Source organism: Perognathus longimembris, chromosome 20 (assembly GCF_023159225.1).
Source record: "Perognathus longimembris pacificus isolate PPM17 chromosome 20, ASM2315922v1, whole genome shotgun sequence".
Lineage (NCBI taxonomy): Eukaryota > Metazoa > Chordata > Mammalia > Rodentia > Heteromyidae > Perognathus > Perognathus longimembris.
Window position 1 is genome coordinate 41263313 of NC_063180.1, and position 25694 is coordinate 41289006.

Genomic DNA, 25694 nt, shown 5'->3' on the forward strand with positions numbered 1-25694 from the left:
TCAGTGCCAACTGGCACTGGTGGCTCATACCTGTTATCCTAGCTACTCGGGAGCCTGAGATCTGAGGATGGTAAAGCAAAGGCAGCCTGGGCAGGAACGTCCGTGTGGCTCTTATCTCCACCAAAATGACAGAAAACTGGAAGTGGAGCTGTGGCTCAAAGTGGTAGAGCACCAGCCTTGAGCAAAAGGAGCTCAGGGACAGCACCCAGACCCTGAGGTCAAACTTCATGACTCACGAAGAAAGGGAGGAAGGGAGGAAGGGAGGGAGGGAGGGAGAGAGAAGAGGACACTGCCACCTCTATAGGAGCTACAGAGAGGATATAATTCCTTTATGACACATTTAGCTCAACTCCCACCGTGGATTATACAAGGAAAAGGCCAAGAATCCACTGGTACATGACTAAGACAGAGGCAAAGATGCCCCCACCACCTCCAAGCCAACAGATACAAAACAATTCCCCACATCTGGCCTTCATGGATCCAGGGGCCAGCCTGCTTTGGAATTCAGAGGCTCTACAGGCTCCCAGAAAGGAGAAGCTGGCAGGATCCATGGGCCTCCTGGGTTCGAGGCGCTCACGGACGCCTATTAGAGCCAGCTTGGAGCTTCTTGACCAGAGCCCATCCTAAGAGGCTGGTGGCTTAGGCTGGGAAAAGGCTAAGGGACTAGACAGCATGGGGGCTTCCAGGCCCCGGAAGCAGCTGGACGGAAATGGCCTCAAGGCCCAAGTGTCACCAGTCACACCACACCAGCCCCAGAATAAGCACCTGTGCTTCCCCCGCCCCTTCCTCCAAGGGAGCTCGGTAGAACCCACAATTGCATGGGTGGGGGGGTCATGGAGGAGGCGGAATGAGCAGGGAAGGGGTCTGCATTTGCATTTGCAGACTTCCACCTTCTCAGTAGGCCTGAGTCCCCGGGGACTTGGTCCAAGTGGAAGCCAGGAAGTTGAAGAACAGTGGTCACCCGAGATGGGACCGGAAGTCACCCATCAAGCTGAGAGTTGTACCCAGATTCTTCCAAGGTGCAGAGTGAACAGGCCTCAATCAGGGCAATGGACAGAAAGAGTGTGTCTCAGTACATATTGTGCTGCTATGACAAAAAGTTGCCAATTAAGTGATGTAGAACAAGAAGGGATTTTGCCACTCAGAATTCTAGAGGAAGTCCAATTTGTATCCAGCATTTGGCAACAGCCTTGTAGCTATGTCACCCCATGTTGGGAGGAAATAGAGTAAAAAGATAAACAGTGGAATATGCAGCCTAACCCTCCACTGTTGTATAATTGATACCAACCCATGGCCCTCCTTCTCTTCCTCCAGCTGGACCCCCCCCCCCCACCTTCCCCACACTGTTGTTCTGGGAGCTCAGTGCTTGCTGGTTTTCAAGTGCATCCCATAGGAAGGAGGCATAGAAGTCATTGTTACTGACCAGGTCAGCAGCTAGTATTTGGAGTTTTGACTTTTCTCATTGTGGAAATATGACATTTGGGACCTGCATGTATTCCAGTGGCTATCTGTTCAGTGTCACCACATTTCTTCCCTGACAAACTCCTTAGATATTCCTCTAGTTTGAGATAATCGTTTCATGCAGTGATGGGACCAGGTTTTTCACACACAGAAAAAAAAAAGATTCATGCATTCAGGCAAAGAAAGATCCAGCATTGGATATAGGCCACATGAAGTGGCCCATATTTAAGATGCGTAGCCGGGATTAGGGATTCATTCCCTGGTACTTGCCCTCTTTACTCTAGAACAAGATCCCCTCCCCCCCCTTTGGTTTGTTTGTTCAGTTGGTTGACTGATTGGTCTTTATGCTGGTCCTGGGGCTTGAACTCAGGACCTTGGGCCCTGACCGGTGAGCTCTCCTCCCCACCCCACCCCCAAAGGCTAGTGCTCTACACTCGAGCCACACAACCATTCTGTAATTTTGGAGGTTAATTGAAGATAAGAGTCTCTTGGATTTTCCTGCTTGGGCTGGTTTCAAATGGCAATCGTCAAATCTCAGCCTCCTGAGTAGCTAGGATGACAGATGTGAGCCACCAGTGCCCGGCAGGGCCCCACACTTCTGCTTAGCTTCTTCACTCAAGGTTGGCACTCTACCGTGTGAGCCACACCTTTCCACTGGGGGATAGGAAGCCTCCTGAGCCAGCCTCCCTTTGTGACCTGGTCTGTTGTGCTTCCTCTATTTGCTGGGCAGTGGCATAAGCAGGGCCCACGGCTTTCTACGCTGGTGGCACACCGAGTCTCTGAAGGAGCTCACTTCATCCAGGTTTCTGTGTGATTAGGCCCAATCAGAGTCAGACAACTTCAGCTTTTCAACTGGAGGGACGCATCTGGTTTCTGGCTATTACCCAAGGTTCCCCAGGAAGCAGGTCTTTGCAGCTCCATCCACCGTGATTGGTGGAGCCCAGCAGAGAAGACAGAGGCAGAGCCAGTGAACAAGCCAGTGCTTGTGTTTCTGAACTATGGAATAAGGCCAGAAACCATACTGAGACTCTCACCCTCGGACCTTCTCCTCTCAACCCCACACCTCGTCTCAGTCCCAGCCCTGTCTGGATGAGCTGTGGGTCTACCCTGGATGCCAGGCACATGGCGTAGGGACACGCCCAGGCAGTGTCTGCGTGGGAAACAAATTTAGGTCCTAATGCCTCCCCTGGAAAGAAGCTCTTAGGCGTCCCTTTCTCCTCCACTAATGTAGCTGAATGGCATAGGATGGGACGTCGCTCCAGCTTCATAAAGTTTATTGCCATTCATGCTGTGTATCTCGGTTACAATGTAGGGAACGAAAATGCAAGGCCATTCAATCGTAGTACTTTTTGGATAGGTGACATGTATTTTGTCCAGCCGATTCCCTCCCTGATTGAAGTCGTCAAATGGGTTTAATTTTGACAGGACCCCCTCATTGCTGGGAATGCAATCATCTTTCCTTGAAATTGTAACTTGTCCGAATGCTCATCAAGGCTGCCGAGGGATCCCACAGCTGGCTCGTGATTTCAGGAAATGCAAGCTCAATCTCATTATCAGACGGAGAAAGCAATCAATGCCTGTGGCTCCTTTGGCTCCGAGATTGGGTGGCAATACAAATGTGTCTCTGAGGGAAGTTTCTGTGAACTGAGTTAAGTGGGGAGGAGGGAGCGCTTTCTCCTAATGCCTCTGACAAAAGAACCAAATGGAAAATGATACAGGCTTATTGTCCAGAGGTGATTTTTCTTCTGTAAGGTGACTGGATGCAAATTACCAACATCAGGAAGTGTGCAGGGAAAAGAGCCTCGTCTGCTGCGTTGTGCGGATTAGCCCTTGCTTCCTGTGGCTAATCATGACTGGGTCCCCTTCTCGGGAACTTGGCTGAGAGTGTTCTTTACGGGGTGTCTGTGTCCTCCTCTCTTGTGCCAGCCTTCCACACCCACCGTCCTCATGCTTCACTCACTGTACAGGGTTTCCGGCATTTTCTCCCACAAGGCTTTGCTTCCTACCCTATCCTTTCCAATAGATGCTTCCCATGTTAACCCTTCCCCCTTATTGGTGGCAATGGAAATAAACACAATCCTTATGGAAAACAGTAGGGAGATTCCCTGAAGAATTAAACATTCAACTCCCTCGACATAAATTATCACCACAGATGAAAGCATACCGAATCATATGCGCATACACACACGCACTGGAGTCAAGTGTGCCATATGGAGGGGAGGGCTACGATGGCGTAACTCCTACAATCAATCAACGTATCAGTTTAATGACAGAAACACCGGGAAGCTGGACTATGTGTTGTCAAGAGGGGGTGAGGTGAAGGGGAGGGAGGGCAGAAGACTGGAGGGAGGAAGGGTTGGGGAATCAAGTCTTAATATCCAATGGCCACTTGTGAATATGAGATCAGGTAAACTGAGGAGGTGGTGCGGTTGGGATGAGAAAGATGAGATGGGGAGAATGATGAGTAGGAGGCCATTGATCCAGACACATTACCTGGCTTATGACATCATAAGCCCTCTGTACAACACCTTAATATTATTATTACTACAGTTTTAAAATAAAAAGGTGCATTGTACACATGAGTAGACATGTTGAATTGAAACCTCTTTGTACAACTCCTTAAAGATAATCATAAAAACAAGATAGGAAAAGAAGATGAATGACCACGTAATCTAGCAAGCCTTCTAGTAGCTTCTACCCAAAGGAAAGAAAGCATGAGGAGACCCTACCATTCCAGTGTTTATCCCAGCAATTATCCACAAGAGTTAAGATATAGAACCTGGCTAAGTACCCATCAATGAATTCATAAAGGAAATAATATATAATTTAATTTAGTTTTTTTATGCCAATCCTGGAGGCTTGAACTCAGGGCTTGGGTGCGATCCCTGAATTTTTTTCCACTCAAGTGTAGCACTCTGCCACTGGAGCCACAGCTCCACATCTGGCTTTTCCTGCCAAGGCTGGCTTCAAACCATGACCCTCAGATCTCAGCCTCCTGAGTAGTTAGGATCACAGGCATGAGCCGCTGGTGCCCAGCCAGTTTTTACTTTTGCAACAACATGGATGGGTGTGAAGGCCAAGGTACATGAATTAAGTCAGATACAGGATGACAGCGGTTCATAACCTCACTCCAATGGGGAAGTTTAAGAGGCTGATCCTGTCTGTGGCAGAGAGAAGAAAGTTTTCCTAACACCTGCAGAAAATTGGAGGGAAGAAGAGTTGGAGAAAGGAAGAAAGCTATTGAGTAGATAGACAATGTTGGCTAGGGCCTAACTGGTAGAGTTCTGTAATATAGTAGGGTAACTGTGGCTGCTAACGGTGGACTATATATTTCAAAACAGGTTGTACAGAGGAGTTTGTTTCTGCAACAAAGAAATAATCCCTGTTTGAGGTGATGGATATGCTAAGTATGCTGATCTGATCTGATTTATCCAGGATGGCAATATCACACACGGTACTCTATAAATATATACAACTATGTGTCAGTTACAAATTTGAGGATGCTTTTTTTTTTTTTAATTTTAGCCAGGTGCTGGTAGCTCATGCCTATAATCCTAGCTGCTCGGGAGGTTGAGATTGGTGAAGCTCTGTTTTAAGCCAGCTCAGGCATACAAATCTGTGAGACTTTTTATCTCCAGTTAACCAGCAAAAAGCCAGAAGTGGAGATGTGGCTCAAGTTATAGAGCACCAGCCTTGAGCAGAAAAGCAAAGCAAGATCATGAGGCCTTGAGTTCAAGCCTTGGTACTTCCTCCCTACCCCCAAAGAATGTATATTTAAGAAGGCAAAAGGCTGGGCTGGGGATATAGCTTAGTGGCAAGAGTGCCTGCCTCGGATACACGAGGCCCTAGGTTCGATTCCCCAGCACCACACATACAGAAAACGGCCAGAAGCGGCGCTGTGGCTCAAGTGGCAGAGTGCTAGCCTTGAGCGGGAAGAAGCCAGGGACAGTGCTCAGGCCCTGAGTCCAAGGCCCAGGACTGGCAAAAAAAAAGAAGGCAAAAGGCACTTCCACTTTAGCACTCTAAACTCAATGCTTTTTGGCCTCTGTATCAAGTTTCTAAATGTAGGGTTTGGTAGAGACCTGCTGTGTGTTGTTTTTTTCTTTATGTATTATCTAGTCTCCAGTATTCTATGATAGTCCCACATGCTTTGATGTATTCTTGAAATATATAGCCTACTTTCATACACTGTTATTAGTTTAAGGCTCATGTGTTTTATGTCAGATAATTGTACCAGACTTTTAAGAAACCAATGTTTATCATTCTAATTAAACACAAAACATCAAAATAGCATGTTTTATCCCAATGCATCATCTGCTGTCACAAATCTTTGAGGGTTTTCCAGAGTAACCTTGGCACTTGTGTGAAAGCCACCTACCAAACTTGCAACGATTCCAAATAATAGACGCAAAGCTCATTTGGCAACTTTGGCAACTTGTTTTTAAACAGAGCAAAATCCAACTGAGAGGATGTGTTTTTACCAGCTATGCAGATGATGGTGCAAGATGAGAAGATATTTCAGAATAATTGTTAACATTTTATTTGTTTTGTTTTTTTTCTGCCAGTCCTGGGACTTGAACTCAGGGTTTGAGCACTGTCCTTGGCTTCCTTTTGGTCAAGGCTAGCACTCTACCACTTGAGCCACAGCGCCACTTCCAGCTCTTTCTATATATGTGGTGCTGAGGAATCGAACCCAGGGCTTCATGTATACAAGGCGAGCACCTTACCACTAGGCCCTATTCCCAGCCCCTGTTCACATTTTAAATGTGCTATTCTGTAGTATCATTCATTAGGATTCTATGTATGTATCAGAGGGAGAAATCTGAGATGCCCAAGATGTGACAAGCGCCATGAAGGCACTGCCTCCGCAACATAAGAAGGAAATAAAAATAAACACCACCAGAACATAAGGAAGTCTGTGGTGTCATTATTTCCAGATGACACAATTTTATGTCTTGAACAAAGAATGCACATGACTGAAATAACTCGAATTAGTAAGAGTTTTGAAGTGGGCTTGATAGAAAATAAAAACGTGCTAACAGCTTCTATTGAATTACTGATGTCTGTAAAATATGTAAGTGAATAACACTTCATGACCATAAAAATATGGACAGCACACTTATTTTTAGAACATTTTTATATTAAGGATAATATATGTCTATATGTGTAAATCCCTGTGTGTAAATATGTATGTGTGTATATATCCTTTATATATGTGTATAGATATATATGTGAGTCTGTATATAGGTACACACACGTATCTGTATCACGTGTGTGTATGTGTCTGTGTTAAATCAACAGTAGAGGCAATTGACTCTGTTATCAAACCTACTTAGAAGGCAGAGATTGGGAGATTGTAGTTCAAATCCAGCCTGGGAAAATCCAGTCCACGAGACTCTATCTCAACCAATGGCTGAAGGCAGTGACATACACTTACCATCCAGGTGACACAACAAAGCTCGAATAGGAGGACCACAGTCCAGATTGTCCTGAGCATCAAGAGGGACCTTATCTTGTACACAACCAAACAAAAAGGAGCAACTGGAGTGGATCAAGAGGTACAGTGCCTACATAGCAAGTCTTCAATTCAAACCCCAGTACCACTAAAACCAATCAATCAATTGACAGAGTTTAAGAATGCCATGTTTTCTATGCAGTGGATGTAAGAACAGACTCTACAACCCAGTAGATGCTACAACATCCTTCATGCTGCAATATCCCTAACCCTCCCTGTAGCAAATGCTCGTCCTTGCCTATCTGTAGCATTTGCGCTGCATTTGCATGAACATTTCTTCCATGGCTTCAGGAACATTCTGATGATACACGGACATGGACAAGAAAATCCTCCATTTACCAAAAGCAGAATTTTCTTTTCTTGCCTAAAACAAAAATAAATTTGGAAAGCTTTCTCTGGAGTCTTTGAAAATCACTGTAATCTCTTGCCAGTAAATGTTCCTCAAAGTAGGTCAGATGCATCTGACAAGGAAGCCACTACTTAACTCTCGCCATGCATAGCAAATACCACTTATGTTTGTGTTGAATATAATTCTTCTCTAAAAGGCAGCCTCATGGCTGAAACCACTGGGGGAATCAGAGAGAATCTTAGGGGAGTGCTGGAGGGTGTCCCTCGAGGTGAATCAAGGCAACTGAGGCAGAGCTAACACTCCGCCAGCTCTTTCTATATATGTGGTGTTGAGGAATCGAACCCAGGGCTTCATGTATACGAGGTGAGCACTTTACCACTAGGCCATATTCCCAGCCCCTGTTCACATTTTAAATGTGCTATTTTGTAGTATCATTCATTAGGATTCTATGTATGTATCCCCCTGTAAGGATCAAAGCCTGGGAAGTCACACATGAGATTCTCCTGAAAAGGCTGGTGGAGAGAACTTTCCAATGTAGCATCTTTTCCATCGTATTTTTATTATCTTTATGAAGTTGGACAAGGCAGTTACCATTCAACATGTCAGTTTAGGAGTACAATGCATCTTGGTCAACATTATCCCACCCATCATTCACCACCATCTCTCCCAAACCCACCCATCCCTTCCATTTCCCTGCTTCCATTTTCATATATGTTGAATATCATGACTGTGTTCTCCCGCCCTTTCTCCCTCCCCTCCCTTTACCTCACTTTTCGGACACCTCAAGTTCCAGAGGGTTTTGAAACACATTAGCAGCAGTCTGAGTACTTGTGATTGTCTCACAGGGAAGGAAGCAACATTCTGGCTATGCAGTGTTAGTGATATTAATCGACCACTCTGGGGACTCAGTACTTTGCTTCTGAAGCTCACAGATCCATCAGAGGATTCCAAGTGGCTGTATGACATGTATGTATGTATGTATGTATGTATGTATGTATGTATGTATGATTGTATTATGGCATCCTGGGGCTTGAACTCAGGGCCTGGGCACTATCTCTGAGCTTTTGGTAACTGGAGATAAGGACTTTCCTGCCTAGGCTGGCTTTGAACTGAGATCCTTAGCAGCTTTGTGAGTAGCTAGGGTTATAGATGTGAGCCTCCAGAGCCTGGCTTGAAGTGACTTTAATTTAATTTCATCTATCCTCCTCCATTTGTTAGTGGTATATGTACTTAAAAATAAAAATTCTACTCTTATCTTTTAGCTTCCAATTCGTGTGTGTGTGTGTGTGTGTGTGTGTGTGTGTGTGTGTGTAGTGTGTGCCAGGACTGAGGCTTAGAATCAGGGCCAGCCTGATTAACTCAAGGTTAGCGTTCTACCACGTGAGCCACACCTCCACTTCTGGCTTTTTGATGATGAATTGGAGAGAAGAGTCTCAAACTTTCCTGCCTGGGCTGGCTCTGAACTGTGATCATCTAATCTTAGTCTCCTGAGTAGCTAGGATGACAGGTATGAGCAACTAGCACACCACTCAGCCATACTTTACAGAGGGGTAAATGCTTAATCCTTGCCTAGTATTTATCAAATTTTAGTGGCATCTGTTGGTATACCTTCCAATTCATTCTCTTCTTGACACTGAATCAGTGTTCTGTATCTAACCACGCTATGATCCATTTTTATTTCTTCCTTTGCTAACTGTTAATAGCTTTAAATTATTTCATTTTTGTACTGAACTTCTTATCTTCTTTTTTCTCATATTTAAGAGTCATAGTAGGGCTGGGAATATGGCCTAGTGGCAAGAGTGCTTGCCTCCTACACATGAAGCTCTCTCAGTTCGATTCCCCAGCACCACATATATGGAAAACGGCCAGAAGAGGCGCTGTGGCTCAAGTGGCAGAGTGCTAGCCTTGAGCGGGAAGAAGCCAGGGACAGTGCTCAGGCCCTGAGTCCAAGGCCCAGGACTGGCAAAAAAAAAAAAAGAGTCATAGTGATTGGCCTTTTGTCTGTGCTAAGTATATTTTCCTCGATTATTATTTATCGTTTTGAATTTCCATGTAGGGCATATTTTGATGCATTACTTTTAAGTCCTTTGTGACTTCATTCCTTCATTTCTTCGTTCCTTTGTTCCTTCTCTCCCACCTTCTTTCTTTTCTTTCTCTCTTTCTTCTTTTCCTCTTCTTCCTTCTTCCTCTTCCTCCCCCTCCTCCTTTTTCCTCTTCTTCTCCTTCCTCCTCCTCCTTCTTCTTCAGCACTAGGATTTGGATTCAGGACGCTGTGTTTGCCAGGCGAGCCCTCTACCACTTAAACCACTCTACCTAACGTATGCTCCCACGTAACTGCACTGACGGCGCGCCTTACCACACACACCAGCTAGGGATTGAGTCGAGGAGCCTCCCTTCTTCTGCCTCCCGACTGGCTGGGACTAAAAGCATAAGCTTCTGTGACTAGCCTTTATATCACGTCTTTTTCATGTTGAGAATTTTAAGGGTTTCTTTATTTTGCCAATACTGAGGTTTTAACTCAGAGTCCTGCATTCGTTCAGCATTCCCTCTACACATTGAGCCACAATCCCAGCCCATTTTTGCTTGAACTATTTTTCAGATAGAGTCTCATGCTTTTTGTCCAGGACCAGACATAGACAAGTATCTTCCCATTTATGCCTCCAACATAGCTGGGATCACACAAATGAGCAATCATACTCAACCCCTATAAAGATATTCTTAATTGCTTCTGCTTTAGACAAGTTGGCCTGAATGGATAGATCAAATGGTAGAATCCCTGCCTAGCAAGCAGAGGGCCCTGAGTTCAAACCCTACAACATACAAAAATAAACAAATAGGTATACAGATAGACATAAAGAGATTTTTCAAGTCCATTTTTTTTTTTTTTTGGTCAGTCATGAAGCTTGAACTCGGGGCTTTTGGTGCTCTCCTTGAGTTTTCTTGCTCAAGGCTAGCACTCTACCACCAGTTTTCTGGTGGTTCACTGGAGATAAGAATCTCATAGACTTTCCTGTCTGGGCTGGCTTTGAACAGTGATTCTCAGATCTCATCCTCCTGAGTAGCTAGTATGACAGGTATGAGCCCCTAGCTCAAATTCAGTATTATAAAGGAGTTCATTCCAACTTTTTCCCATCCTAACACAGCTGTGAAGACCCTCTCTCTGTCTCTATGTCTTTCCCTCTCCTTCCTTCTCATTTTTCTGTCTCTTTCTCTCTCAAGTTTAGATCTTTGATTTGAAATTTGTTCTGGCATTCTGGTGAAAGACACTAGAATCCCTAAAATTAGGGATCCTAATTTATCGTTTCCCATGTAGCCTCTGCTGATCCTAAGTTCCTTCCTCGGCTTCCATTAAGTTGCTGCCTGCATTAGAAGTCAAATCAGAGAAGATGCACATCGATTTTCTGCTTCTTTGGGTAGTTGTGCACATCACAGATGTGTTTAGAATCATGCCTTTACTCTGCTTATTTTATTTTTATCTTTCTGGCAGTATTGGAATTTTAATTCAGGGCTTTGTACTTGCTATGCAGGCATTCTATCTAAGTCCTGCCATTAGCCCTTTTTGCTCTGTTTGTTGTGGGGTTTTTTGTTTGTTTGTTTGTTTTTATTTTCTATCTGCTGGTCCTGGGGCTTGAACTCAGGGTCTTCATTAGCTCTTGTGCTCAAAGCTAGCACTCTACTACTTGAACCACAGTTCTACTTCTGGCTTTTTTGGTAGTTTATTGAAGATAAGAGTCTTACAGACTCTCCTGTCTAGGTTGGCTTCCACCCTCACATCTCGGCCTCCTGAGTAGCGGGATTACAGGTATGAGGCACCAGTGCCCAGCTGCCCTGGTTATTTTTGAGATAGAGCCTTATCACCTCCCCCACCCCCAGCCTTCAGCCTTCTTGTGACACTTCCTGCCACGGCACGGGTTACAATTGTATTGCCACAATAATCAGCTTTTTTTCTGTTGAAATGGAGCCTCCTGAACCCCTTTGCTCAGGTTGGACTGCAACTGTGATCCTGGATTTCAGTTACCCACGCAGCGAGAACAACAGGCTCATGCTGCCACGCACACCTGCTGCTGTTTAATAGCAAGAAAATCCAAGTCCTACCTCCCGGCTGGACTTCCCCTGGACCATGCTGCCTGGTCATTCTTCCAAATGATATTTATATTCAAATTGTCCTAAACAAAAAAAGAATGTGGTTTTCAATTAATAACTTAGAGAGAATGAGCATCTTTCTATTGTCATATCTTTTCATGTTCTTGTGCTAACTTTCTTTTATAAAATTTGTGGTTTTTGTTAGGACTGTGCCATGAGAACTGTAGGATACTTTTTGAAGTATTTTTCTTATGCCAGGTGCCAGTGGCTCACACCAGTAATCCTAGCTACTCAGGAGGCTGAGATCTGAGGATCAGGGTTTGAAGCCAGCCCGTGGCAGGAAAGTCCATAAGACTCTCATCTCCAAATAGCCACCAAATATCTGGAAGTTGAGCTGTGGCTCAAGTGTTAGAACACTAGCTGTTACTGAAAAAGTTAAGAGACAGCACCCAGGCCCCAACAGTGGCACATCGCCCCCCCCAAAAAAAAACCATTATTTATTCTAGTTTGTCCATTTATTATTTCTGTCTTCTGCGTATTGGTGGGCGTATTTCTAATTGGCATGCCTCTAGTGGTTTTATCCATTTATTTTTCTGGATTAATTAATATATCCATTACAATGCTAAATAATAGCAAGGACAATGAATACTAATGTTTTCATTAATATAAAAGGAAAGAGAATTCCCTAATGTTTTCCTATTAAGTTTTTGGCTTAGTCAGTCTCATGCCTGTAATCCCAGCTACTTAGGAGGCTGAGATCTGAGGATCAAGGTTCAAAGCCAGCCTGGGCAAGAAAGTCTGTGAGGCTCTTATCTCCAATTAACCACCAGAAAATCTGAAGTGGCACTGTTGCTCAAAGTGGTAGAGTACTAGCCTTGAGTGACAAAGCTCAGGGACAGCACCCAGGCCCTGAGTTCAAGCCCCACCACCAACAAAAAAAATAAACTAGAAGAAAAAAACAACACCAAATTTTGGGCTTTTCAGAATTCTACTATCTACCTACCTATTTATCTACCATCTATCATTCATCTGTGCAATATTCATTAAGTTTTAGCTTTAGTTTCACTGCAAATGTTACCAAACTTTTTACTGCGTATGGGGATGTATTTCCAATGGGTTATATTCATGAATTTCTGCTCTTGTGTCCCTGGATAAATCCTGTTAATTCTTAATGTAGTGAAAACACCTTGCTGGTAGATCCTATTAATTAGCATTGGATGTGAAGTTTTGCATCAACATTTGCAAGTGAGATTGCTCTCCTGTGCATTCCTTGTCAGCCTGGGCATCATAGTTGGCTCAATATGTAAGAATATAATCAGGTAGTCTCCTCCACTTTCCAGTCTCGGGACTGATTGAAGCAGCACTGACAGGATCCAATTATCAAGGTTTGGAACAGTTCCCTGCCGGCCTCCCTGGGCCTGGTGTTTCTCTCATGTGTTCCCTTTTGTACCACCTTCTAATTCTTCTTTCTTTAAGATCTAAGTTGTTTTGAAAGACAATTCAGAAGGAAAATAAACAAGACTTACCAGGTTTCCTGAATAATCTATGGGTAGAATTAAGATCATGACTTTACAGGGGGGTATTTTCCTGAATTAAAAAAAAATTATCTTTAAGTAGTTGTTCAAAGGAGTTGCCATTTGGCAAAGTAGTTTATGAATACAATGCATCTCGATCAATGGCAGCCCTTTCAATGCCTTTTCCCATCCCCCTCAACCCACCCCTTCCCTCAGTTTTCTTAATTTTGTAGGAGATAAATTGAATTCTTAAAAAAATATTATAAATGTGATATACAGAGGGGTTATAGTTACCTAAGTCAGGTAGAGAGTACATTTCTTATTGGACAGTGTCACGCCTTCCCCTCACTCTCTCCCAGTACACTGAATTCTTGACTTCAATCCCCCTCCCCCTCCTCCCTCCTTCCCCCCCCCCCCAATTCATTTCATTCCTCTCCCCTTCTTCCCTGGGCCTTACCCCATCCCTTTCAAGTACCCATTTCCTGATGATGTTTATTTTGTTGAGCTATGGTTTTTGTTTCTCTGAGGAATTATACTGGTTGAGCTCTCTCTTTAATCTGCTGTATTTTAGTTAATACATGCATGTATCTTTGCATGCCATCCAATGTATTCACTTATATGTTTATAAACTGATTCTGCTTGCACATATTAGGGAAAATATGCCACTTTGTCTCTCTGGGCCTGATGTATTTCACTCACTGTATTTGTTTCCAGGTTCTTTTCATGTCTTTGCAAGTGATAAAATATCATTCTTTCTAATGAATGAGTAAAATTCCACTGTGCATATGTACCACATCTTCCTGGTCCATTGAGGGGTATCTGGGCTGATTCCATACTTTGGCTGTGGTAAATGGCACTGCAATAGACATGGTTATAATGGTGACTTTCCTGAATCCTTGTTTGGATAAATTAGATAAATGCTCAGGAGTGAAACTGCTAAATCGTAGGGTAGTGCTATGTTTTTGAGAAAGCTCCTTACTGTTTTCCAGAGTGGTTGAACAAGTTTACATTCCTACCAAGAGTGTAGTAGGGTTCAAGACTAGTGCTCTACCACATCTCCACTTCCAGCTTTTGGGTGCTTAATTGGAGATAAGAATCTCATGGACTTTTCTGTCTCAGCTGGCTCAGCCTCCTGTGTAGCTGGGATTACTGGGCATGAGTCATCGGTGTCCAGCTTAGAAAATGCTTTCATTGCAAGGACTCTACGCAGATTGTCTGACAATGGGCTTCTTAGTGGTAGGAGTCAAGGAATGCACCTGCAGAGCAAGTATTGCTGCCACTGATGCCTCTAAGAACCAATTTCAGCTCAGCCATCACACTGTGGGGACAGATGAACAGAAGATGGGAGATGTTAGCCATGTCCTTGGCTAAATTTAAAATGACAGCTTCCTAACAACAGGCATTTTCTCTTTAAGAAGTTGCAAGTGACCAAGAGGCTGAGACCTAAGGATCATGGTTCAAATCCAGACAAGACAGGCAAATTCAAGAGAGAGATGCTTACCTCCACTTAGCCTGTAAAAAGCTGGAAGTGAAGGTGTGGCTCAATCGCTAGGGCATCAGCATTCTTCCTGATGTGCTGACCACAATTTCACAGAGCAGTACACAGTCATGAAACAAGAGGCATTCTTGTGCTGTACTTCAGTCTTTGAATAATGGACCAACATCCACAATGTCAAACAGAAAAGAGGGACATAATCCATAAAGCAGATGGTCTTTAAGACAAATGGATGCAAATGACGAATCATCAGTGTTACCAATTAGCACTTTATTAATGTTTGCTTAAGTGTGTATGTATCCATATGCATCAAAATGATGAGTGTATTTCTTCCTACCGGAGTAATGACTTCAACATCTTTATGCTTTATGAATCAGTATAGATTTAATAATGCCAATGCTGTTAGTTAATAATGCCAACGCCTGGGTGGCAATCTGGGACCTAGGACTATTCTTGGGAATGAGATATGCCCTGTGGGGCAGATTCCCTGCAGAGACTAGAGACAGGATCTTACAAAGAGAGCCAATACACTAGATCATCAGTCTTCTAACCAGGTCAGAGAACCCCAGCACAAACTGAACAGTGTTTTTCCAAGCATAATTCAGTAGTATCCAAGAGTAGAAATGGAGTTATGGAAGCAGACATTTGCCTTATATCTGGCTCAAGCTCAGGGGGCCACCAATCCTCAGGGACATCCCTAGGACAAGAGGACAGAACAGCTGCTCATGATGTCCCAGCTCTAGTCAGGTCACCAATTCTGGCCCTACGGAAGGAAATGCACCAAGATCTTGCTTCCTAAGTAATTCCTGAGAACTGATCTGAATCTGCTCATGGAAACAGGAGACCAATATCACATTTCAGCTAGTTTTCTGTTGACATTACAAAACAACTGAGGCTGAGTGATTTATTACGAAAATGAGTTTATTTAATTCCCAGTTCTTAGGGATCAAAAGAATTGTTTATCATTTGTTTGGCTTCTGGTTTCTGGTCCCAGGATGCTTCCGGTCATGGTGGAATATCAAGACAGAGGAAGTAGGAGCAGAAGAAATATGTTTAGGAGAGAGAGAGACAGAGGGAGGATGATCGCCTGCATAGCAATCTCCTTTGTAGTAACTAATTCGTCCCTGGAGAATGGACTCACTATCACATGATATGATCCAGTCTTAAGAAAATTAACGACCATCTCAATAAAGACATTATTGTTATCAGTGGTTGCCCCCATGACTTCCACAAGGCTCCCAACATTTGCAACCTGTAGGGTCACACCATTTGTCACTCACAGCCAACATGAACTGTCTGTCAGTCATCCCCTGGATTCAACAGTGATTGCCTGAGATGGTCATGCACTAAGTTCTGTGTGTGTGTGTCTGTGTGTGTGTGTGTGTGTGTGTGTGTGTGTATAAGGTATGGAGGGAGGGTAAGATGAGCGTGGAGGAATTGATTACATTTGGATGGAAAGGATTCTGTGGAGGTGGGAGAAGTGGGGAGAAACCAAGCACACCTGACAAACACCTATACTCATGGAAGGATATGGAAGCTAGCTCTCCGAGGTTCAAGAGACAGTGATCTCTATTCACCGCATCCTTAGGTACGATGGACAGGCTTGTGATGGAGCAAGGTCTTGCTGAGCATGAGGATTTGCTGCAGACCTTGATGGCATCTGTCCTTTCACTCGCAGACTTTCTGTGTGTCTCTACAGGCAAATTGTGAGAAGACATGTAGCCTAAAACTTTAACTCCTAATAAGGAGCCAGACTCCAGTGTTTTTGCTTAAATGATTTATAAAAACCTATAACCTCTGAGGCTTAATATTTGCTTCTTCTTCCCACTTTTAGATGGCTATCCCAAAGAAGAAATGATTTATAGATGGAGAAAAAATTCAGTGGAGGCAGCAGATCAGAAATCATGGCGGCTTTACCAGTTTGACTTCATGGGCCTCAGAAACACCACAGAGATTGTGACAACGTCAGCAGGTAGGGGATGAGTTTGGGGAGGTACAGCTCTCTGAATGGAAGGATGTGTGAGCTTCCCCGCCTAAGCCTCAGGAGAAGTATCTATTTGCCTATCTACCTATCATCTATCTATCTATCTCTCTGTCTCTGTCTATATATCTACAAAGAAATACCTATCTATCTAAAAAGAAATACCGATCTGTCTATGAAGAACTATCAGTCTCTATTGTCTGTTTATCTACCATCCATTTACTCATTTATTATCTTTCATCTCTCTGTCATCTATTTATCTCTACCATCTATTACCTATCCGTCTACCTACCCATCGATGAAGAAATACTTCTATCTATCATCTATGCTTCTATCTATATATGAAGAAATACCTCTCTCTATATAATCATCTATCCATCCATATATGAAGAAATACCTCTCTCTATCCATCTATGAAGAAATATGTATCTCTCTATCTGTGTATGAAGGAATGCCTATCTATTTATCTACTGTCTAACCACTCAATTATTTATCTATTATTTATCATCTGTCTGTCTTCGATTTATCTCTACCACCTATCTATCCATCCCTTATCTGCCACCCGTATCTCCATAGGCAGAATGTGGAATTTATATCCTTGTATATTTATTTAACTAGTTATATTAAGGTAACCATGATACTCAAGTGCTATTCCAGACCAAACAACTGATTCCAAAAATGAATTTGCTTTTCTTTGTGCCAACACTGGGGCCTGAACTCATAGCCTTGCACTTTTGCCTGGCTTCCCCCCCACCCTCCTTCATGGCTGATGCTCTAGCACTTAAGCCCCACCTCTCCTTCTGGCACTTCCGTTAATTGGAGAATCCATGTCTCCTGGCCTTTTCTGCCCAGGCGATCCTCAAGCCTCAGCCTCCTGGGTAACTAGAATTACAGGCATAGTCAACAGCATCTGGCAAGAAAATATTCTTAAAATGTCTTGGCTTGAATAAGAGATGGGTAATTAGAATTGATTTGTAGTTTTCAATCAAATTTATATTTGTATTATGACTATAAACCTAACTGGGATTACTGACCGTGTTTATATAAATCAATTTTACTACTGGTGAAAGCTCTATAACTTCCCCTATGCAAATTAAGAGCCAAATATTACTGAAAATTCACAAAAATGTCTTTTGAATTTTAATTTCCTAGCATCTTCCTTTTGTAATTCTAAACTTTATCTTAAATTTTGGATTTCTTTTCCAGTAGACTAAACATGATCCAAATAATTACCTACTAATTAGATTTTGTTAGATGATCATTTGTGCATAATAAAAGCATGCAATTAGATGAAAAGCAAAACTTTTCCAATTAATATATTTGAATATCTTTTTAATTTTTTTTTTTTTTGCTTTTTCTTCGGTGTTTCTTTTTTGTTTTCAGTATTTACTCTTTCCGTGCCCCACTGTATTATAACTGATTTTCTTTTGGCAAGGTGTGGGGGTCAGATGGTGTTTAAAACCAGCTTTTGTACATCTCTTACTCTTTGTTAATATGAATATCATTGACTCCTTACATCCTGAAATAATAACCAGATTAAGACATCAGTTTTTATAATTGATTTTAATAGTTTTTAATTGCAAAATTGCATGAGAGAGACATTTACACATCAACAAGGGCCCTTAGCTGGGCGCCAGCAGCTCACACCTGTCATTCTAACTATTCAGGGGGCTGAGATCTGAAAATCACAGTTTAAAGCCAACCTGGATAGGGAATTCTGTGAGACTCTTATTTCCAACTTAACCAGTAGAGGGCCAGCCTTGAGCAAAAAAAGTAAAGGGACCGCACCCAGCCCCTAAGTGCAAGCCTCAGTACTGACACCAAAGTAAACGGAGGGGCCAGGAAAAGCTACGTTAAAAAGAAAAAAGGGGGCTGGGAATATGGCCTAGTGGCAACAGTGCTTGCCTCGTATACATGAAGCCCAGGGTTTGATTCCCCAGCACCACATATATAGAAAATGGTCAGAAGTGGCGCTGTGGCTAGAGTGGCATAGTGCTAGCCTTGAGCAAAAAGAAGGCAGGGACAGTGCTCAGGCCCTGAGTCCAAGGCCCAGGACTGGCAAAAAAAAAAAAAAAAAAAAGAAAAAAGAAAAAAAAGAAAAGAAAAAAAGCAGATTTCCTCTGAGTTTGTCAGGGGCAAAACTGAGAAGTGAGATCTATGCTTTAATATTAAACAACAATAAGATTAGGAGAATGGAGTACTCCACATTATTTAAATGAACTATGGAGGTGATACAGAGGGCAGTCTCTTTCCGGGTTCTGACCCATCTGCATGAATAACCCCATTTGTTAGAAAGGTTAGAATGTGACCTAAGGCTGCAGGGGAGGGGTGACCCGCAGGAAGGGCTACTCCAGCATGAATGCGCTAAAACTGGGGGCTCACTTCTCTTCCTGGTGTTCTCCCAAAGCAAATGCCAAGCACAAGAAAATGCAAAGGCAGGTTGAACACACCTGGCTCTCTGCTCATGGGGTTGGAGTTGAGTTTAATAAAATCCTAGCTCAGGAAAGTAGGGCAGAGGGGACTATAGAATTGGGGGATAGGGAATTCTGCAGGTTGCTATCATGGCCCATAAAGAAATCCTAATAAATCTAAGATCTTACTGGCTAAGTTTGTTTAACAAACATAAATTTCCATACCATTTATGTAATTACCAAAACCTTTTTGTATGATTATACTTGAAAAGAGACTGTCCTTTGGATGATAAAAATAGCTGACATATTTTCACCAAGTAATCTGCTTGGGTGCCAGTATTGGGGTTTGAACTCAGGGCCACAGGCTCCGGATCAACTTTCTGGCTCCCCTGGGGTACTCTACTATTTGAGTATTTGGGGTACTCTACTATCATGCTTCCAGTCTAACTGAGTCTCGGGACTTTTCTGCCTTGGATTGACTTCAAACTGCAATCCTCCCGGTCTGAGCCTCCTGAGTAGGTGTGAACCATGTGTGCTCAGCCCACAAGTGAATCCTGAGGTGTGCTGCTGTCCATCGGTGAGCTTTAAACACCGCACAGCTCTCGTAAGGGCATAGCTGTCAGTTGTTGGCTGTAGGTAAACCAAAAAAATGGATATACTAATACACCATGTATTTATTTTAAAGTAAAAGTGCATTACGGCAACAAATGCACGAGAAAATCGATTTCTAAAGAAGCAAGGCTCACTGTTTCAGAGTTTGCTCCATGATCAATTGGCTCTGTCATTTAGGGCTTGTGATTATCATGGTGGAAGGCACTCCGAGCTTCATGGCTGGGAAGCAAAAGAGAGATAAAGAAGGGACTATATTCCCATTATGCTCTTCATGGACATTCCCCCTCAATGACGTAAAGACCTCCCACTGATGCTCGCTGGATAATGGTTCCACCACTTCCCAATAGAAGCACTCTGGAGAATAAAGCTTTGACACACGGGGCTTCAGGGCACATCCCAGATCTGAACTATAGCTCTCTTTTAGGTTCTATGCTTGTGGTAGTCACATTTTTCTATTGTCACTTTTTATTTAACATGAAAACAACAAAAATAAACCCTGTGCCTACCAAAGTTTATCCAGTGGCTCTACTGGTAGAAAGCATTTGGCTTTTATACCCTTGAGAATGACACAATTCAGGTGGTTTCATATTGTTCAATATATCTTCGAATAACATTCTTAGTTTTGTATCATCCTATAATATCTCAGGTTTCAGAACCACTCTTTCAGCTTGGGGAGATCAAACCCCAAGTCCCCACGTCTTGCTAAGGGATTTTCCAGGGAGCACCGCTTCACTATAAGAAGGCTAAAATGAATCAGATTCATGTCCAGTCGTGACTGGTTTGAAAACAGAGATATGATGAGCTCCTTAGTACTCTGAAGTGTCATAATAAATGTCTAACTCTATCTTGGTGATAACGATTGTTTCAGAACCTTTTTTGAAGTAAATAAAATATTTTTATTATAACCATTCATTTAATCACAGCTCCATCTACCAAGGGAAAATTGAGTGTCTCCAGCTGTGCTTGAAGGCTTGGTTGGAGGAAGCTACAGCGAGAGTAAATAGTCTTTTCCGTATTTAAGAGGAAAGCACATACCAAGTGCAACTTTGCTGTGGAAATCAAGGTGGCAGGTTGTGAATGTGGAGTTGTATTCTGTGTTTGGCTCTTCTGGTTTATATCCAGCATTAAGAAATGTCGATAGTGAAGACTGTGTAATGAATATTCATAAACTACAACTGCTTGCTAAGTGGACCTGCTGGCTCACAAGGTGGCAAATGACCAATGATGCACTGCTGGCATTTTGAAGAGCTTCATCAGATGCCGAACTCAAAGTCGTGATAATGGCAATAATGCCCTTACCATAGGATACACAAATCTTATTTAAATCTTGACATGCGCGTGAGTGTGTGTGTGTGTGTGTGTGTGTGTGTGTGTGTGTGTGCTGGTGGTTGAATTAAGAGCCTTTGTACTCTTGCTTGGCCTTTTCTGATCAAGGTTAGCTGTCTACCACTTGAGCCACACCTCCACTTCCGACTTTGTGCTGGTTATTAGAGATGTGCAGCTGTTACTGATCTGTGGCTGCTTGAAGCCATACAGTGGTTTCTGTGTGTGGAGAAGCTAGCTATAGATAGGCAATTTCTTTCTTTTCTTTCTCCCAAGAAGCCAAGACTGCACTGTCAAACTAATTCTTACAATCCCTCTGAAGTTAAGAAAGGGTGGATGCTATATTTCCATGCTTGAAGTCTACTGAAGTAGTGCTTCAAGGAAGCTTGCTTAGAGAAATAGAAAAAGCACTGGAAAAATTCAGAATCGTAAACTTCCAGGTGCAATCATAACATCCAGTGCTATGAATGAGGTGGGTGGCCTTCATTACTGCCTCCCATCTCATCTCTGTCATCTAGCCCTGTTCCCTTTGGAACATGATCCTAAGTGGCCATTTGTATTTGAACGGTGAGCTCTTCTCTGTTGGGATGACAGTAACACCCAAGGAATATATCACTGATATCATTCTGCTTTCAACCTTCAGTGGAATCAGAGTCTTCCAGAGGGCTACAAGAGGTATTCTGAGGTCAAGGAATCAAGTCTTCAAGCCCCAAGACTAGCAACTGAGAGAGAGAGAGAGAGAGACAGAGAGAGAGAGAGACAGAAAGAGAGAGAGAGAGAGAGAATCTTGCATGCACAAGAGTGAAATCTGCTGCCATACAGTATTAAGTGGCTTCGAGCATACCAACAGTGCCAGAGATGCACCTGAAAAAAGCGATACAACATTAAGCTCCATTTGAAGCTACCATATAGGTGCTAAACTAAAATGACCGTGGCTTGCAGTACAAAATCCTGGAGAGGCTGCACAGAGGGGTGAGTGCATGTCCGCATGTCCACGTGTGCTTTACCTGCAGGGGTTTGCTGAGCATCTCAGAAAAGGAACACGAATAATTAAGGAGTCAGGAAAGGAAGTTAGCATAAGGTGAGCAAAGTGTCTCATATTTGAAGTCCCAGCTACTTGATACGCATAAGTAGAGGACCACAGAGTGAGAGATGATGGACAATAGGCAAAAATGAGATGCCATGTGAAAAAAACTAAATTAATAATAGGTGGATGTGTGACTCAAGCAGTAGAATACTTGCCTAACAAGCAGATGGGCCCTGGGTTTAAACCTCAGTAACACAATGCAAAAGGAGGATGGGAGAAAAGGAAGAGAAGGAGGAAGAGGCGAAGGGGAGGAAGAGGAAGAGGAGACAGAAGAAGAAAAGAAGAAGAGGAGGAGGAGAAAGAAAGGAAGGAGGAAGGAGAGAAGGAAAAAGAAAAAGGAAAGAAGGAAGGGAGAGAGGAAAGAAGGAAGGAAGGAAGGACAAGAAGAATATTAGTTGGTGTGAAAAGCTATCTCCTTGAAATGAGATTCAATAATCTAGCCTTGAAAGCCATTTTCTCAGGAATAAAGGAAAGGAAAGCAAATCCCATACTTCAGACATTTTCTCAACTCTGAAACCATAACGAGAAGGAGAGAAAGGAGAACTGGTACTGTGTTGACAATGCCAAGATCATCGCTGAGCTTACAAAGGAAAGGGGGCTTTTGTGAGCACACTGAGCTGTCAGTAGGAACCCCAGAAGGGGTATTTTTGAGTTAGAAATATATGGAAAACAAACACAAAACCTCATCAAGCTGCAGCTCAGCCTTGCGTTTCCCCCAGCTCCTGATTGTATTAAGGTGATTAACTTCAAATCCATTGTCCTGGAAAATAACAACAAAAGCTAATGAAAATTCTTTTCTTAACAAATGTACACACAAATATATGTGTTGTAGCCAAACGACTAAAACCCAAAGGAATGTAACAGTAGAGAATAGGAAAAATACCCACAGGTGATTAAGATATAGAAATTAGCCACAAGGACTTTAGAGTGTAACTATGTATTTTTTTAAGAGAACAGCAGGGGGAGATAATTAATGAGAACACAGATAATTTTAACAGGGAAAAGGAATTTATCAAAAGAGATATAAAACATTAGAAATTCTGAAATGAAAATCCCAGATTTTAATGAAAAGGAAAGGTATGACCACTTGATTTTTATCTTCAGTAAGTAAAAATAGAAAATTTGTAGGAAAAAGAAAAAGTGAAAGATAAGTTAAAGTCAAGAAGGTAGTAAATACATAAGTAGATTCTCAAAATAGATACCATAGTGACTCAAATGATGGCAACACCTAAATTAAAAATAACTTAAAATTATCCTAAACGGCCAGATATCAGTGGCTCACACCTATAATCCCAGCCTCCTCTCAAGAGGATGAGGCCTGAATTGGAAGCCAACTCTGGGAACAAAGTCCAAGAGACTTTTATCTCCAATTAACTATACTAAAAAAAAAAAAAAAATGCCAGAACTGGAACTGTGTCTCAAGTGGTAGAGAAGAAGCCTTGAGCACAAACAGCTCAGGGACAGTGCCCAGGCTCTGAGTTCAAGCCCCTCACAAATATAAAAATAACAACAACAGCAACAATAATAATAATAGGCTAAGAAAATGTGGTATATACACACACAATGGAATTCTACTCATCCATCAGAAAGAATGGAATCATACCATTCATAAAGAAATGGAAAGACTCGGAAAGAATTACATTAAGTGATGTAACCAGAACCAGAGAAGCACAGGTTGCAGTTTCCCTCATTTGTGGTAGCTAGAATGTGCCTATTAGTCTACAAGTCACCACACTAGTTAGTAAGCGAAGAGTTACAAGTGCATTAACTGAAGTGTAATCAACTCTGTGGAAAGCACATATAGTATAATTCCTTAAAAAGACTAAGTCAAAGTCCAACAAAATATAAGTAGCAGGAGATGGGTACTCGGAAGAGTGGAGGGTCGGGCCAAGGGGAAAGGAGTAAAAGACTAAAGGCGAGAATTACAGGCAAGAATTCATTGTACATCCCACGGAATTGAGAAATATAAGGGTAGGGGTGGGCCAAAAGTGGGTGAAGATATTGAAATGATGATACAGATCAAGATTCATTGTATACATACACTGCTTTGTTAAATGGCAAAAAGTTCAATAGACAACCCAAATTAAGATAAAAACCAAATTAAGATAAATAAGGAAAGGGATGGGTGGGTGAGAATGTCCAAAGGGATAGCGTGGATCAAGATGGACTGTGTTCATAAACTGCCTGTTGGTTGGCAACTCCTTTCTACAATTACTTAATGATAATAGAAAATTTTTTTTAAATTCTGTTTTCAGCCTAAAGGAAAATGAGAGAGACGAGGAGATTGATTCTGTGACCTCCACAGGAAGTTTTCCCCATCTCTTGCTTCCAGCTGTTAAGATATTTGCAAGCTAGTCCATTTCTTTGCCATATGACAGTTCTCCATATCAGTTTGATCCCCAGCCCAGTCATCTAAAATAATTTGAGCTGCACACGTGACACCTTTTGTCCTGGATGTAAAGCCACCAGCAGTACATTTGAGGAGACAGGCCCAGAAGTATAGAACATGCCTTTCATGTTTGGGACAGCTCCCAGAGATCTCAGAAGTGCATTTGTATTAGAGGCAGACCTACCAAAGGCTCCCTGACGTCCAAGGATGAGATCAAGTCAGAAGCCTTGGGCTCAAAAATTAATTGAGCTGGTAGCTTTTTAAACTAGTGCCTATTTCATTACAAGGCCCTACCTAGGCTCCTTCGGAGAGCTGCATTGATATAATCAAAGCAAGAAGGATGAAGAAGAGCTGTTCTTCCTGCCTATGGAAAAAGGCTACAAAGCCCATTCATTGCACACATCTGGTATGTTTGAACTTCATTCGAGCTCTGAATTTAGCCCCTACTTGAAGTAGTTTTCCAAACTCCAAAAAAATTATTCTATGAAGTTCTTTTTAAATATTAATGTCAGTATTCAATGTTCCATTAAATACTTTCCCAGAATGCCCAATGAAAAATCTTAGGCAATCACTCTAGTTCTAGAGTCAAACTGCTTACATTCCCATACACCTGTACCACTTGCCTGCCATGGGAAATTCCTGTGACCCATCCTCTCACTGTTCTCTTAAACAAAAAGGAAATTGCCTTAGCTACTATATGGCTGATGTGAATTTAAGTGAACTAACATCTGCCAAGTGCAGAATTGCCACCTATAAATAGAAATGCTATCTATTATCACTGCTTTAATGTCCTTTCTGGGATAGTTGAGGTATTTATACACTGGCTTTTCTGAGTAAATAGTCCATTAAATCAGCTACAAGACTTCTATTCAGCGAAACATGCTTTTAGCAGGTATTGTGATGAATTTTACATCTTCGATGCAAATAAAAATGCATGTGTGGAAAGCTCAAGTAGAAGAAAGTCTAAGAGTGTGACTTTTTGTCATATTTGTCTGAGTGCGAGCTGGATAATAAATCAGTCTGGGTTTTACAGTTATCATCCTAAAAATAGTGACAGTATCTTTGTGCACAAGATTGAGTGAAAATCTTTCAAACCCACTGTGAGTCATCCTCTGTCTCTAATTCAGAGAGGAAATGTAGGAAAAAAAATCGCTGCCTGGCCTAATGAACTGCTAAGAAATTTGAAATGTTGAGAGAGAAATCAGAACTGAATATATCTTCTCTTTTAAATTCTTATGTAATCAACTACTTCTGCCATGAACCTAAGGAATTTATAGTAGTTAGTATTAGGTGACAATAATGTTTATACACTATAGCATTTTATGGTCTTCATTTGGTTCTTGCTATACACTTTTGATAGAGATAGGACTCATGCCAATATCTCCATTTATAGATGAAAAATTGAATCTGACAAAGTATCAGACACAACCAAAGCTACAGTTCTAATAGGTATGATCAGTAAGTTTAGTTTCTC

The 25694-nt window shown here is 42.3% G+C and overlaps 1 protein-coding gene across 1 annotated transcript in view; it reads left to right on the plus strand.

The window, feature by feature from the left end:
* The window catches only part of Gabrg3 (gamma-aminobutyric acid type A receptor subunit gamma3), a 312628-nt gene that overhangs the window by 268845 nt on the left and 18089 nt on the right, over positions 1–25694 (plus strand). The window contains exon 6 of the mRNA XM_048369193.1: positions 16252–16389. Within this exon, the coding sequence (XP_048225150.1) occupies positions 16252–16389 (138 nt within the window). The remainder of the gene's footprint in view (positions 1–16251; positions 16390–25694) is intronic.